The 16,298-nt window shown below is 50.2% G+C and overlaps 1 protein-coding gene across 4 annotated transcripts in view; it reads right to left on the bottom strand.

The window, feature by feature from the left end:
• LOC122366037 overlaps positions 1-16,298 on the bottom strand; it is a 101,911-nt gene that overhangs the window by 35,875 nt on the left and 49,738 nt on the right. For 2 of the 4 annotated variants that reach the window (XM_043337793.1, XM_043337794.1), the window contains exons 2-3: positions 14,272-15,272; positions 13,242-13,310 (exon numbers count right to left, since the gene is read on the bottom strand). In XM_043337793.1, the coding sequence (XP_043193728.1) occupies positions 13,242-13,310; positions 14,272-15,255 (1,053 nt within the window). In that variant the 5' untranslated portion in view covers positions 15,256-15,272. The remainder of the gene's footprint in view (positions 1-13,241; positions 13,311-14,271; positions 15,273-16,298) is intronic. The other 2 variants (XM_043337795.1, XM_043337796.1) reach the window with 1 other exon arrangement.

The following is a 16,298-nucleotide window of genomic DNA, read 5'->3' as shown; positions in this document are numbered from 1 at the left end:
CCCGCCCACCACCTGGGTACGGACCGGTGCAACGGTCGCACGCCGTCCTCTGCAGGGCCAGGTGTCTCACAGGGTAGCCCCACTGGCCCACTTTTCTCCGCCAGAACGGAGCCTGGCCGGTGCTAAAAGCGGGCCGCGCGCGCGCTGTGCCACTTCGCAATTTGCCGCAAGGTTAATGAAAACAGTGTTGCGCAACACCGGGCTGCGACACGGCCACCGAACTGCACAGTAATCGCCGTGGTTGCGCCATGCGGAACCAGTGACGTCATAGTTTTATGTGACGTCACTGGGAGGTTGATGAAATTCAGAGGCGTAGTACAGCGTACTGATGAGTCAGGAAGATGTTTGGAATGTCACAGGCGAGGCTCGAGCGGTGGTCGCGGCGAGCAGTGGGTGTTTGTTGATGTTGCAGAAAGTGATTGATAGGTGTACCCAACAGCTTGTGACTTCTGGGAGTGGTTTTCCTTCGTAAGTTTGCATCACAAACTGATAGTTGAAACTCGCTAGTTATCGTCAAAATACCACAGAGAAAAGGCGCATCGTCGCATAGTAGTAGAACAAGAAGCTCATTTTCCTCAGTAGATGAAATGTCTGTTCTACCGAACGTTCAATTAAACAAGTTCTTTGGCGCCTCGAAATGGCCCCCTATTATGGGCTACGTAGCACAAACTCACTGGCACTGCACAAACGTTTGTCAAGGATGAAGTACTTAATGTTATGCACTTTCTAAACGCTTGGTAGCGCATGACATGAATCCACGTGTCGTCCCGCAGCATCTCATGTCAGGAGCAAACCCTCACCATTCGTCACAAAATTCACAGAAAAATGGCCATTTGGTGAAAGCGGTAACCATTCCTCGGGCTGTTCCAGAATATTCAAGGCGGTGCGACTCGTCAAGTTCCGCGCTGCTGCCCCCATGAAATCTATATAGTTGAGTATTGCAAAAGCAATGCTCCTACTTCTTTCATGGCTTGGGGCAAAACATAAATAAACGTGCAAAGTGCCCCAAAATGCGTACTTTTTCATTTTATCATAACTCAGTAAATTACCAAACCAATAAAATCAAAAATGGCTGAGAAAGGAAAAGTCAGCTTCCAGCAATGACGTCCTGAAATTGGGATAACAAGATGGCGGGCGATACGCGGCCGCCGGCCGGCCGCGGCAGAAGCGGGCGCGGTGACTCATGGCTACTAAATCGATATATCGGCGGGGGATGAGGCACTGACCGGGGCATTGGCCGCGGGAGGGACGGGAAAATGGGGGGCTGACTCTGGTAGCGCAGCCACCCGGGCTCCAGAGGGCTCCAGATCGAGGCTGACCGGTCCCTCGGGGACGATTGGCGGGGATGGACAAATTTACGAACGAAATTTTGATATTCTATCTGCAAAAAAAAATAATTGATCAATGTGGAGAATAGCAGAGGAAAAAACTGTGTGCCATCTGTGAAAGGAGTAAAATATACAAGTCTGTGATTCGCAAACACAGGAAAACTGCCGAATCCCCCATATACGTATGCCGCTCTCTGAGCCCAAAATGGGACCACCGCCGCCATTTTGAAGCACGACCTGTCACACCGCCACCGCTCTCGTCTGATCTGTCCGCCCGTCCTGCGACAGCTGTTGCGAGTTGTCCGTCGGCAGCTGTCCATCAGTCCTGCCGGACACCCTGACCAGGTGTCCGCGTCGCGAGCGACGAAAAAACGCCCCATGGTGTCGACGTGTCGACGGCGACGTCGGCTACTGGCGGTGCGCCACGGAAGGGTAGAAGGGGTGGAAGGAGGGGGTGAGGAGGATAGTGGGACGTGTTGGCCTGTGATGACGACAGGGAGACTGTGAAATAGACGGGTAGCCAGGATATGGGAGATAACACCGGGCCTCAGCAGTAGGGGAAATTATCCTGTTGCACGATAGTAGCCAAAATGAAAATGTATTGATGGAAAATCGTAATGAATTCAAACACTGTAAGATACCACCGATCGCTTAAAAATCATCACGGAGTCTAATCAAAATCAACTGCCTCACAAAAGCATTGAACCAGGGGACATCATATCAAGCCACGCCAACTCCAGACACTACCGGCAAACGGACCACCACTGCCCGCACGTCGCTCGTCGCTCGACGCCCGGCGCGCGTCCCATTCGCGGCGGATGTCGTTTAGCCCGGACAAAGAGCGCACGCGCACCACCGCCTCCGTCGACCAGAGGGCTCGTTATGGCGACTTTTTCGGCGCACCGCGCTCGTCGCGATCACCATTGCTCGGGTGCGCAGCAATGGTCTCCCCGGAACTGCGAGGGAAGGTGAAGGAAACAGCGATCGGGACGGCCCCTTAGTGAGATGGGATGGCAGGAGGAAATGAGGGATCGATGGCGAGAGGAAACGAAACAGAAACACAAGAATAAGCTGAGGACTGAATAAGCTGAGGTGAGGTGTCTGCTTGAGGTGTTCTACATCTGCAATCTGCATCTGCATGCTGCAACCTGGCCACCGCTGCTGCTGCACGACTACTGCATGCGCCAATACCTGGTTGGAAGTACTGCTAGTCCTCCCATTCCCTCCTTGTCTGCTGTCTAGCTAAATCGCCTGTTCAGATTGCTATCACCCTCCACATCACCTTGTCACCCTGCTTTGCTCACTTATCTGAACTATATTGCATACACCACATTGCACTACAACATATACACTGCACTGCATGTTGCGTGGTGTTTACCAGGCTTCCACCATTGCCCTGTGTGAGCTTTGGCATTGTGTCTGCTTATGTTATTTCAGTTTGTCTGCTTCATTGTCATTTTCTGTGCTAATCAACTCACAGTTGGTGAACGGTCAGGTTTACACTTCTACTAGTGAATATGGTGCGCAACGGGAGAGGCTCCTCCTCCGCTAGAAGGGGCAGAAGTGCAAGTGCCAGCAGTGCCCCACCCAGACCTGATAATTCTGGTGCTGGGATCCAGCTTTGTGTGTCATGCTCAATGGATGTTGGTGACAGTGCCATTGGTTGCGATAAATGTGAACACTGGGTTCACGACACTGAGATGTGCTCAGGACTTCCACAAAAGGTAATAGATGCCATATCAGAGTATAATGGCAAAGGGATCAAATTTGTGTGCACAAAATGTAGACTTGCGCAAGAGCGCTCCTCATCCGAACCCAATGATGCCCAACCATTGATGTTGGAGCTGATCACTCAGATTTTCCAGCAAATGAAGGGACTGTGTAATGCAGTGCAAAGCCTAATGGAACAGGTGAAAACAATTGCATCAAAGCCTCCTCCAGTTCCTGTGTCCTCAGTCCCATCTGCTCCTCCACCACCTAACCCCCCGCCCCAAGAGGAGTACAGAGCAGCCATACGAAAAGAGGTCCAGGAGATGAACGAAAGGGAAAAGCGTCGCTCTTCCATCATTGTGAAGGGCCTCAGTGCAAACTCACCCAGAGACCTTGTGCAGAAATTCTCCCAGATGACCCAGGACATCATGGGATTTCCAACCTCCCTAACTGATGTTACCCAGATCCAGGGACATTCAGGCATGTTTCGTGCAAAGATCTTGGATGATGAAGTTCGCAAACGTGTGCTTGAGGGGTCAAAGTCACTGCGAGGTACTGATTTCAGTAGAGTCTACATATCTAGAGACCTTACCTACGCCCAAAGAGGTGAGCTGTATGCTCGTAGGCAGGCCAGGCGAGCTGAAGCTGGTCAGTCTGATCCGCTGCGTCCTCCGATCGCATCCTCTGCCCAACCTGTGACTGCAACCAGTGAGCAGCCCCAGCCTGTCAACCAGGGCAGCCAGGGAAACTCCCCTCCCTAGACGTTCCTGTCCCCAGAGTTCCAAGACTAACTCGCTCAACTATCCTTAGAATAGCTTCTATTAACATCAATGGCCTTCCATCTAAGCTTAACCTATTGAGGGATTCGGCATTGTCTGGAAAGTGGGACATTATTTGTGTCACTGAAACCCACCTCCTTCCCCAAATCCCTGATTCATTTGTCACCCTTCCTGATTATACTTTGTATCGCCACGACACCCCAGGCTCCAGGGCCAAGCACGGGGTTTGCATCTACATACGTAAGTGCATCATGACTGACTCTCTGGTGAAATCCCTTCCAAATACAATGTCGTTCCACCTCACTGCATTTGATGTGCACTGTCTGCTTGTCTACAGACCACCCTCGAATCCCCCCGAAGTCAATGACTCTATCTTGAGACTCATCTCAGAGTTCTGTTCTGATAGAGAGGTTTTCCTTGTTGGTGACTTTAACCTTCCTTCTATCAACTGGTGTGCTACTTCTCCAAAGGCCACCGGTGCTACTGACTGTTCATTTCTTGACACATTCTCTTCTCTAGGTCTCACTCAGTGGGTGAAAGAGCCTACCTATCCCCAATCTGGTAACATACTAGATCTTGTCCTGACTTCAGAAACTGATAGGGTAGGGCTGACGGAAGTCATCCCTCCTCTGCCTGGGTGCGACCACTCCCCAGTTGTGTTTGAGTATACCTTTGCTGATACTGAAACCCTCGATTGTAATAAGATTGTGAACAGACCTCACAAACATTGGCATAAAGGAAATTACCATGCCATAGCAAGTAGTCTTGAGCAAGTTGACTGGGATTATGAGTTTTCCTATCTCAGCGCTGATAAATCTTATAAGCGTTTTCTGGGCATTGTGCACAGCCTGGTCGACATATTTGTACCAGATAAAACATCTGATCCCAAACAACGACCTCCCTGGATGAAGAAGCCTCCTTCTAGTCTTATCGATCGAAGGCACACCGCTTGGCAACGTTATAAGAAGACCAGGAGCGAGTATGGCAGGCGTTCCCCTAACTCTGTCTCTGCATATGCCTCATTCCGCTTGATCAACAGCCAGTTTAGAAGTTTCACGGCCTCGTGCCAAGCTGCATATGAGGAAAATCTTATGTTGACTTCCAAGGATAACCCAAAGCTCCTCCATTCGTACATCCGGAATAAAAAGGTCGGACCTCCTGCGGTCGGTCCTATTTTGCTCAGCTCTGGTCGCCTTACCGATTCTCCCGAAGAAATGGTTGAGGCGTTTGCCTCCTCATTCTCGTCTGTTTTTACCAAAGACTGTCCGAGGAACCCTTCTCCGCATCAACATTTTGAGGGAATCATTGATAATATCACTTTCCAAGTGGAGCATGTTCTTAAGGTACTGAAATCACTTGATGGTAATTCCGCTATGGGACCTGATGATATCAACCCATTACTGCTGAAGAGTTGTGCCCCGCAACTAGCGTATCCCCTTCATTTGATATTTTCTCGTGCCATCCACGAAGGCCAGCTACCCAGTGACTGGAAGTCATCCATGGTTATCCCTATATTTAAGAAGGGCGCAAGGTACGATCCTCTAAACTACCGCCCGATTAGCCTCACCTCCGTTTGCTGCAAGACCTTTGAGCGACTCCTCTGCCAACACCTAACTGATTACCTTGAATCCCACATGATCCTCTCTCCGCATCAGTTTGGTTTTCGAGCCATGAGATCCACTGCTGACCAGCTTCTACTAGTCTATGACAGCGTTTCTAAGCATGTAGATGAAGGGCGTGTTGTAGACGTAATCTTATTTGATTTTAGTAAAGCTTTCGATGTTGTAGTACACAGTCTCCTCCTCTCCAAGCTTGAGTGCTTAGGTGTCCAGGGCAGTATCTTGCAGGTCATTTTCTCGTTCCTATCTAACCGATCGATGAGCGTTTGTATTGATGGTCACCATAGTCGTGCCAGAGAAGTTCTCAGTGGCGTCCCCCAGGGGACAGTCCTGGGACCCCTCCTTTTTTTAATCTATATTAACAGTATTGGATATAACTTGTCTTGTAACTATAAAATCTTTGCCGACGACCTGAAGTTATACGCATGTGTAGATTATCCCGATAGGTCCCTCCCATCCCTGGCCACTTCCGAAGTAATCCAGCGAGATATTGATCGACTTCACTCTACTGCTGCTTCTTGGGGCTTGTTTATGAATGTAAAGAAGCGCTCAATCCTCCGTTTCTCGAGGTCCTTTACTAATGTAGTCCGCCCCACATATACCCTAGATGGCAAACCTATTCCTCATGTCCACTCTGCCTCCGACCTTGGTGTACTGGTTGATTCTGGCTTGAAATTCCACGACCATATCCGTATGGCTACTCATAAAGCTGGCGCTTTGGCCTATAGCTTCCTTAAATCCACTGTGTGTCGATCTCCAAAGTTCATGGTGTTCCTGCTCACCACCCACATACGACCAGTGCTTGAATATGCCTCTCCTGTCTGGAACTCTGGTTTTATTCAGGATTTGAGGCTATTAGAAAGAGTGCAGCGCCGATGGACTAAGCGTATTTGTGGCTTGGAGACCATGAGCTATGGTGAACGTCTACGATCCCTACGTCTCTATTCCGTCCAAGGAAGGCTACTGCGTGCAGATCTTCTACAGTACTGGAAAATCTTTAACGGAAAATCTTGTATATCTCCGGCTGATTTATTTCCACAGCCGCCTCAGAATCGTACACGAGGCCATTGCCACAAAATATTTCCCTCTGCCATAAACACTGACATTAGGAAGCGCTCGTTCTCTCAAAGATGTATTTCTGTATGGAATGCCCTCCCCGCTCAAACTGTGTGTGCTCACGATGTCAACACGTTTAAATCTATGTTAGATCGCGATATCAATGATGCGTTGTACTCTTACCCAATGTGAAAGCTCTACCTACACTAAGAACTAGGACAGTTCCAAACATTTCTCCATGCTGAACTTTGTGCATTAAGTAATTACTTCCTGGAAATCTGTGAAGGAGACTCACTTCTCCAGTCAGTTTGTACATGTATAATCTACAGCACAAACTTCCTACTGACTGGCGCGTCTCTTAAATGCAGGGTTCCTTGTACCTTCCTCTCTCACTTTCTCCACCATTTTCCTCCCCGGACGCAAAAGGAACCCAACCAGGTAAGTAAGTCAACAACGAGACGTTCGATGCCATTCGAACTGTGTGCGGCTCAATAATATCTTAGTAAACAAAAAGATGGGTACAATAAATGTTAAAAGAAACGAAAACAGCAACAATATCGGCTGGCATAAAAGAGCAAAATCAAAACAAACTTTGGCTATTGAGCAACATTTCAAAGGTGGTTTCATTTTTTCTCAATAAATTGTGCACTTGTGTGTTCCAAAGGACGCACGAGAAAGCACTACACCACGTGGGAACACGTCTCGCCACGTGGCCTCTTCCAGACGTCTTGGTCAGCAGTGGAATATGGCAGTTCCGTCTGACAGCTAGTCAAAATACAGAGCAAAAAACTGGAACAGCTCCTCGTGGACTGGCGTCGGTGGGGTGGGTTGGAGAATGGAGGGGAGAGAGAGAGAGAGAGAGAGAGAGAGAGAGAGAGAGAGAGAGAGAGAGAGAGAGAGAGAGAGAGAGAGAGAGAGAGAGAGAGAGAGAGAGAGCTGGGGAATGGGGAGAGGGGCAATAGAGGGAGCATTCCATCAATTCTTGACAGGTATAGGTAGGAGACATTAACAATTTCATTCGTCAACTGGTAATGAATGAGTAACAAAGCAAGACACGGCGATCTTTTTTATTTTTATTTTTGCAGAGCAGACTCGTGTAAATAAATTATTATACGTTTCCCAAATTCAGTCTATTTGTGATCACAAATCATCCACCAAGCCGTAAAACCAGACAATCGCGAAGATTTTTGACGGAAAGATCGGCTGGGTAGAGAGATCGGCAGCGTTAGAGACGTGTTAGCGGCATTCCAGGCAGCCTTCTGGTCACATGACCGTTGCAGTGACGTCAATTGTGACGTAATGCATGAATGCCGATCAGAGGAATGCTGCAATGAACACCATTGAAGAGAAAGTTTGAATAAAGAGGAGAATGTGGCGGATATATGTTGACAAGCAGCCATACATTGCATGGTGGGCTAGGAAGAATGAATGTCCTTTGATGAGTTATACCTCTTCTGATCACGTAGGTATGCAGTGTTACAAAAAGCACCATAAAGCCATTCATTATCACCCCCTCCCCCTCCCAATAATGTGGTGTCGAGATGCACGATATCTCTGGTCAAATTCTCGCCATCACGAAATGTCACGTCATTCCCAACGTGTCACATCCATTCGCAACATCACGACGAGTCTAAACATGACGGAACGCGCCGCCGCCAAACCCGGACCCATGTCTATTCACTAACTGCACACACTCACATCAGTAGCTGAACATAACTCTGACAGCCCCTTTGTGCAATTTCACCAGGGGCCAGCGCTGGAGAGCGGTGTTCCTTGAACAGCCAATTCGCGCTAACCAATCCCGCGGCATACCTTGGCGCAGCAACTTGCCATAAATGTCACCGGTGCGCCACGATCATGGCCCACGGCGAGTGGTGTTCGGCGAACGGGAATTGGCGACGGCGTCGCAAGGTGACCCAGTGGGGTGACCTGATGGATTTCTGGTGACCTCCACGGTCAGGCGTCACCTTGGGAAAGGATTGGTGAAACGTACAGGGATGATGAGACAGAGGTCTGATTATATTTGTGGGACTTACTTTGAATGTGCGGTTAATTATGTTCAATGTATCTTTATCTTGTAATGTATGCAATTAATTATGTTCAATGTATCTTGTAAATAAGATGTTCGGAAATCTTTACTTCTATGAGTCCGCAAAAATAGAGTCGATGACGATTATATCAAGCGTCGAACTAGACGAGACGAGACGAGACGAAAGGAGAAGGATACGAAAGGCGAGGAGACAGGCATGGAGGGAGGAAAGGAAAGACTGAGCGACGGGAGAGCAACAGCATTTGGAAAAAAGAAGTTTCCAAGACGTCGGTTTCTTCCGCTTCGTTCCTTAAAGCGTGAACGGGGACTCAATGCGTGAGACCCAGTGAGTAAAAAGCAGCACACTTTGAATTCGCATATTATATCCTAAATGAATGGTCGAAGACACGAAAAAAGACGCTTATAATATGAGCTGGCGATGCCTGGTGCAACGGGCTGCAATAATGAATTGTTGTGCAAGACAATAAGGGGATAGTGAAATGTAGTCAATAATAGAGTGACTGGCCGAATGTCGGTGATTGATGGTGTTACGCAATAAATCGGAAATGCCAGCAACAAACCACGCATGGGAATACTTTATTAAGGTACCTATTATTAGTTAATTCATGCTGGGATATAATCTAATTAATCCAAAAGAAAGATTTATGTAACAAGTAACAAGAAGATGTCAATTAATTTTTTTTTTGTAAGTAATTTGTTCAATATTTATCAATGAATCTCATCCAAGCACCTTCTTGTCACCACAGACCAGGATAAGAGCCACCACCGCCATTCGCTCTCCCATCCGGCACATTGATCTTTATGCACCCCGCCCGTGCAGGCCGCACGTGCTGCGCAGTGCGCACTGCGCACCACGCGCCCCGTGCAGACCCGCGCGGTAACGACGCGCGCCAGACGCCGCGCCATAACTGCCGCGGCGCGCCATAAACGGCGCCGGCGCGGAACGGAAATGCCGCACTGTGTAGTACGGGGAACAGAACAGGAGGTCAAAGTGGTGGTGGAGGTGGTGAGAGACGACTGGCAGGCAAAGAGAAGGGGGAGGCGTTTAGAAAGGAGATCGGAGCAAAAGGATATACGGGTGATTAATATAGGAATGAAAAGAGAGAGAGAGAGAGAGAGAGAGAGAGAGAGAGAGAGAGAGAGAGAGAGAGAGAGAGAGAGAGAGAGAGAGAGAGAGAGAGAGAGAGAGAGAGAGAGAGAGAGAGAGAGAAGAGCGTAGAGATAAAAGTAGAGGATAGGGATGGAACGATGATGTGAGGAAAAAATAAAAGATAAAAGACAATGGGAAGGCGGAGATGATTCATCAGTTTCAAAAGATGTAAACATTGCATTGAAAATGAAGCAACCGATATAAAAAGTGATCAGAGGATGATGTGACATCATTATCCTGGAAGAGGGCCGGATAGAAAGGCTGTGGCAATTGATCTATAAAATGATATGGGCGTTGTAAAATAGGCAAATACGCAGTGAAACCAAGCATAAGAATGCCTTTTAAAGAGCGCGATGGTCTCAATTTATAACACCGATCCTGCAGGGAGCGATAACAAGCAAGAGAAGAACATCTCCGTTGGTATATGATGATGAACCAAATTAACCTCACCGCAGACATATGAGCAACAGTATGCCCTCAGGGCACAAGAGTGAGGCAACACCGTAGTGATGGCTAAGACGATGGGAACCGCGATAGAATAATTGAGAGTCTGCGTGAACAGAGTAGCTTAATAAGCGGCAGAGAAGCGTCGGCAGTAACGCATAGCCGGACATTAATGGCTGGTGGTTCACACTGGATAGCAACATCAAATCAATATGGAGGGAGGCTGCTGCCTGCAGAGTCAGAATGGAATGCAAGAGAGAGGAGAGAAGGGAAATGAGGCTGCAAAGCTCTGAGAGCACTTGGTGAAAGGAAAGAGGTAGAGAGGAAGCGACGAGCTGCAGGGAAGGTAAAAGGAAATTTTATGAAAACGACAGCTGTTGGGGACAAACTCTCTAGAAGAGAACTAAGTATAAGAACAAGAGTAAGTGCTGTTAAAAGCAGATGGAGTTTTGATTAGGACCAATAATCGCTGCATATCTAAACCCTGAGCGCGGCCATGCAGAGAAAGCCTACGACATGTCACGCTCAGGAGGTCACGCTCCATCAGACAGCAGTGAAGTCGCCGTGTCGGCACAAATTACGTCACTGGCCTACTCTGCTCAGAGTGACAATCAGAACAAAACCGGACACGCGTCCGCGCCGCGCCAGTGAGGTCCGATCCGCTCCACTGAAGGCCCTGGACAGCGCGCGCTCAGAGCACGTGCTGAGACTGGCGCGCGTCAGCTTTTCACACGCGCTAACGACATATTGACTGAGTGATGCAACCCAAACGCACGCGGACGTCATTGGTGCGTGACGTCACTATGATATGACGTCATCGCTGGTTGTTCGTCGCGATAGCAGAAGACAGGCCAAGAGCATGACCCAGTTTAGTCTAAAGGTACTGATGACAGCCAGAATCGCGCTTCCAAAGGAAGAATAATAGTGGCGACGCATGATCCGAACCTACCCAGGCGCCACACGGCCGCAAAGAAGCGTTTGACCTCATTTATTCGACTGGATGGCCAAGAAAAGTGAGACATTCCCACAGGAGAATATCCGCTCACAGTTAGCAACCAGGCGCCGGAAGGGTTCCGGTAAAAACTACTACGATAACAATTAGATAAACGACGGTAAACACCGGGTAAGATCAACACGGGACTGGTACTCGGTTATCTCTTCCAACCAGCTGTGCAGGTTAGTCGGAGTGTAGTTAACTACCTTGAGAGGGTAAAAGGAGAGTTATTTAAACTTTCATTGGGACAGAAAGGCATCCCAACGAAATTCCCCACTCATCGACCACACCCTCGGTTTACCACGCCCTTCCTATCAAAGTTCCACGAATTTTCACCATCCCCTCTGCAACCATCACCACACCAATGTCACACATGACGCCCCACATCGCCCCCTTGGCCACCCCACCCCCTCTAACAACGACACTGGCGTCCGCACGGCGGCGAAGCGAGGGGAACATCGTCCATCGCAGCCGACTAGACGGGTATCTGGTCACGACCTGGGTGATACGGCATCGGCTCGTCACGACATGGAACATGGCCGTCCCAACGGTTAAACGTCCGACCACTAGATGCCCTCTGCACCGACGCCCCTCCCTTTGTGAATGTTGACAGCCCTCTGTGCGGTTCACCCTTCCCTTTGCATGTGGTGTGCCAGCGTTGTGTAACACTGCTGTCGCAGCATGTCAACTGCGCCATCCGCATTGATTTGAATGTGAAGAAGGGTTGAAATTTGCCGTTCAAGTTGTTCAAGATACAAAAAGAGCCCCTTGAACAAAAGCATCACCTGATGAGAGATAACACTAAGATCTAGCTCAAGTTTCGGAGTAAAGCATCTATGACCAAATATTTTCCGAGGGCGAGACTTTGATGGCAAAAACAGTATCCATGTAATCAGAAGTTTGAAGGTTTCCTTTGCGTCAGAAAAGGACGGCCAAAACCGCGAGGAGCTTCGGCGAAGCTCCTGGCGGTTCCAGGAGCTCCAGTTCCAGGAGTTCCTGGCTCCAGGGGCTCCGCCACGGTTTCAGGATTGGGGGGTTTGACCAAAAATGCACATTCTTTTACATTAGGCTGCGTTACGGAAGTGAAATTATTGAGAGGGGGTCCGGACCCATTGATCCTCGGAGGCAAACCCCCTGAAAACGGTATCATCATGCAACTCATAATTCCCCTTCGATACGCGCACATTTACTGCACAGTCATTGCACACTGCACAAAGTGCACATACCACATCCCCTGAGGCGAAACGAGCGCCCTGACGTCATGTCCCGTCCCCTGTCGTCGAGATCGTATCTGTGGCCATTGTCCGTGGACATACTGCCGCATCCCATAGTGATGGTTCCGCTGGTTGACCCACCGCTGTGTCCTTGACTTTGGTCCCGTCCAACACCTGGGTGTAGTCCGGCTGTGATTGTGCCCCGGGGCGTGGAGGGGAGGTTAGGGAGGAAGGGGAGGGAGGGAGGGTCGCACACCGACAGGGGAGATCCCACACCGGGTGGGGATAACGGAACGAAGGGCAGACGGAGCGCGCACGACGTGTGGCTACCGGGGGAGGGTGGAAGAATTAAACCGCGGGAGGGGAAGGAAAGGAGGGTCGTCCCAGTGGCAGAATGTGTAGTGAAACGATCGCTATCTCATAGACGACCTTGTCCACACAAAACTACGCTAAACAAAGGTAATTCAGCGCAAAATAAAACGGAAAATAATCGCGTTCCGGTTGCGATCCGGCCATTGCAAACAAAGGACCATGCCAACGAACTACAGTCGCGGTCGTCGGAGGCTCAAGGCTAGTATAGTGGTCATTGCAGCTCATCCTACCGGGCCCTGATCAGAGCTACCTAGCAGGTGAGAATTGAGCGCGTTATGCTAGTGAGAACTTCACTGAAGGGACTTGCTGAGGAGATGCTGCTAAATACGTTGGGGGTTGATGGATATCATGATCTGCTGGGCCGAGGCGTTGAGGGCCAGGGAATCTTGAGCAGGGAGTATCAGGGTGCGTTCTGTGTGGGATTGTCGAAGGTGTTTGCTCTGCACGGGACGGGGGTGTCGAAGTAAAGCGTGCAGAGCGTTGCTGAGTGCTCGTGCCGGGCGGGGCGAGGCGCGGCCAACCTACCTCGCTGTCCCGTCCGCTAGACGACTGCGGCTCCTGAGATTCGGCGCGGCGTGCGCGGCTAGGCGTTCGCTGGGGACAGAGAAGCCGGCGGGTCAGCCGACCTCTGTCGTCCCGGCTCGCGCCCACACCGCCTAACCTCCACCGATCATTGGGGCGCTTCGCAATGGTATTGCAACGGTGCTTGCGCCCCCAGTATCGGCGTCGGTTGGGCGGCTTTCGGCTGGTGCGAAGGGTGAGATACGATACATGCGGTGCGATAAAAAGCGGTGCACAGCAACAAAACGGTGAAACGGATAACTCAAACATAAAATGCATGCAAAGCACAACAAATAAAAGCCTGGGCATTGGGCATCCCATAAAGAAAACGTTGGAACCGAAAGCTACCAAAACTCAGCTGCATCGCGAAAGCCTTACCTTACAATCCTTATCCTATTCCGTTTATTAAAAGCTGTCTAATCGCTTTTCTTCTTAAAATCCAATTTATCTGGGCACAACAAACGATGCTTGTCGCTACTCAGTGTATAATGTTGCAGCCCGTTGGCTGATCATCCGACCTCCCTTACTAATCCTGCTTCGTGAGGTCGATATATCTCGACATCCGTAGAACAACGGAACAAAGACGCACATACTGGGTGTCGGATAGTCAACGACGGATCATCCATTGCCATGGTAGAGACCGGGCGAGACTCGAAATTGATTTAGACCTAAACGGCAGGCACTTTAGCCAGACCGTATGTAAAAAGAAGCTTTGACATCTTCTTGCTAGTTGCTAGTGTTATATTTTGGAAAGCTTTGACCAATATGACGAAGCGTAGCAAATCAAAACGACTCCTCCTTGCCGAAGGCCGTATTTCCTTGTTCTTTGTGTGTGCCTCATGTGCTTCAGGATGATTAGGATGATAACAATACCCCTAGCATTGACTACGAGACGTCACAGACTCGAACAACAACACAATCACGGACAGACTGACAGTGACTAGGACACCACCACCCACCCGTTTCCCAGCGCACCATCCCAAGCGCTCCTTACCTTCTTCTCCACGAGGGTCTCGCAGCGGCGGCTCTTGCAGATCTGATGACTCCTCTCGTTCTTGCAGGGCGCACACGACCCACAGTTCTCCTTCGTGTGGCAGCCAACGCAGTCGCCGCAACGTTTCCGCTTCTTCTTCGGCGGCTTCTCGGACATGTTGACCGAAGGAGTCGGTTCTGATTGAGGTTGAGACATGGGCGAAGCGTAAGCTGGCTTGGCGTCCAGCAGATCGCTTGAAGTGACGGAGCTTACTTGCGCCGATGGCTCGAGTCGAGGAGATGAGTCGTCGTCGCGGCGATTCGTGTCGACGGTCGCAGGAAGCGAAGGAACCGTTGACTCGAACGGACGCTTCTGGGCGCGTTTTGGCTCGAGCTGAGTGAGAATGGGAGTTGTTGCGTCCTGACCGTGTTGTCGGAAGTGTCGTGGCGACGTCGCCATGCGCGCCGGACTGAACACGGCCCCGACGTGGGACGGCGCGCTAACCGTCGCCGCCGTTGACGCCATCGAAGACATCGACATCGACGAAGGGACGGGCGTTGATGTCGATGACGCTGCGGATGCCGCAGAAAACGCCGCCACGCGCTCATCAAACCCATCCATCTCTCTGGGGGCCGTCTGTAGCGGTGGGTACGCTCCAGACTGCTGCAACGTGTTGAAGCCAGGGAGCGGGCTTCCTCCTCCGGTTGGTGGTGTGGCAAACCCTGACACCGGTCCTGGCCCAGACATCGGCGGAGGCGGCGGAGACGAGAACCCCTGATAGGCACCGAAACTCAGCTGGTGACCCGGCTCCGGTCTTTCGGCCGACTCCCACGGCCGGTACGCACCCCCAGACGAGTCGCTTCCCTCTAGAGGCCGGTCCATCAGACGAGACCCAAGACCCTCCAGGAGGCCGTCGTCGCTAGTTCCGTAAGCAGTGTCGAAGGCCTGGAAGGCCATGTCTGCGTCGGAGGATGAGTGGCTGGGCGGCAGCTCGCCGCTGCTCATCGCCTGATGGCGCACCTCTGCGAACAGAAATAGGTGAACGTTACAGGAAGAAGAACAATGATGATGACGATGTGGTTGTTAGGTGTTCGTCTGTTCACACTGAGGAGCTCAACGCCTCCCAGAGTACAGGTAAAACTCAATGGTGGCGAGGTCAATGGGGTGGGGAGGAGGTAAATAATGAAGTTTGGCGGGATGTGGAGGTGGAAAGGTGAGGGCTGGTAAATGACGTTCACTTCGGATCGACAGATGTCCATCTTTTATTAGCATACGGTTGCAGAAGTGCAACACGACTTTCACTTTTCATTCACGCTCCACTTGCCAAGCAATACTCTCACATTTTATTCTATGCCCATTGCCCATACATCTGAGACTGGCCGTCGCACTATATCGACGACATCGTCGCCATCGTCGTCCCTCGGAAAAGTCGGGAAAATGCAGATGCGTCACTGGTGGGGAAGTGATCCATTCGCCAATCAGAGCCAACGAGTCCCTGACGGGCGTTAATCAACGTCGTAACGCAGTGACGGCGAGTGAGCGTTAATCAATGTCGGAACAGAAAGAGACGGCCAGATCGGACGAGGCATAGATGGCGAAATGAGGATAGTGCTATGGGTAGGTGCTGTGTGAGGAATATAGCGGAAATAGGCGCAACCATTGCAGGGAGCCGGTCACTACGGTGAATCGATAAAAACGGCATTATTCCATATTTAGGAGAGACGGTTGCGTCATAACTTATAGATGCAATCGGCGAATCGGCGAATCAAATGCATGGATGGAGTACTTATTTGTAAAACTTTCGATATGTCAGCGGAGTTGTCATGACGAAATTTCAGCCGCATGAGCAGATGTCTCCAGACAGATCAACAAAAAATATTTAAGAAAAAAATAAGAATGCAAAAAAGACACGGTCTCATGAAGAAATACGGAATAAAGCCCTTCGAATGATCCATCGCATTAGCCAATGCTGATCGCAGACTCGCCCTAATGCCTCATCCCAGCGCCTATCACCACACCGTGATGCCTCGGGGCAATCTCGGGGCTTT

Source organism: Amphibalanus amphitrite, unplaced genomic scaffold (assembly GCF_019059575.1).
Source record: "Amphibalanus amphitrite isolate SeventyFive unplaced genomic scaffold, NRLGWU_Aamphi_draft 000780F_arrow, whole genome shotgun sequence".
Lineage (NCBI taxonomy): Eukaryota > Metazoa > Arthropoda > Thecostraca > Balanomorpha > Balanidae > Amphibalanus > Amphibalanus amphitrite.
Note: the sequence above shows the minus strand (reverse complement) of the source record. Positions and strands in the feature narration are given on the sequence as shown.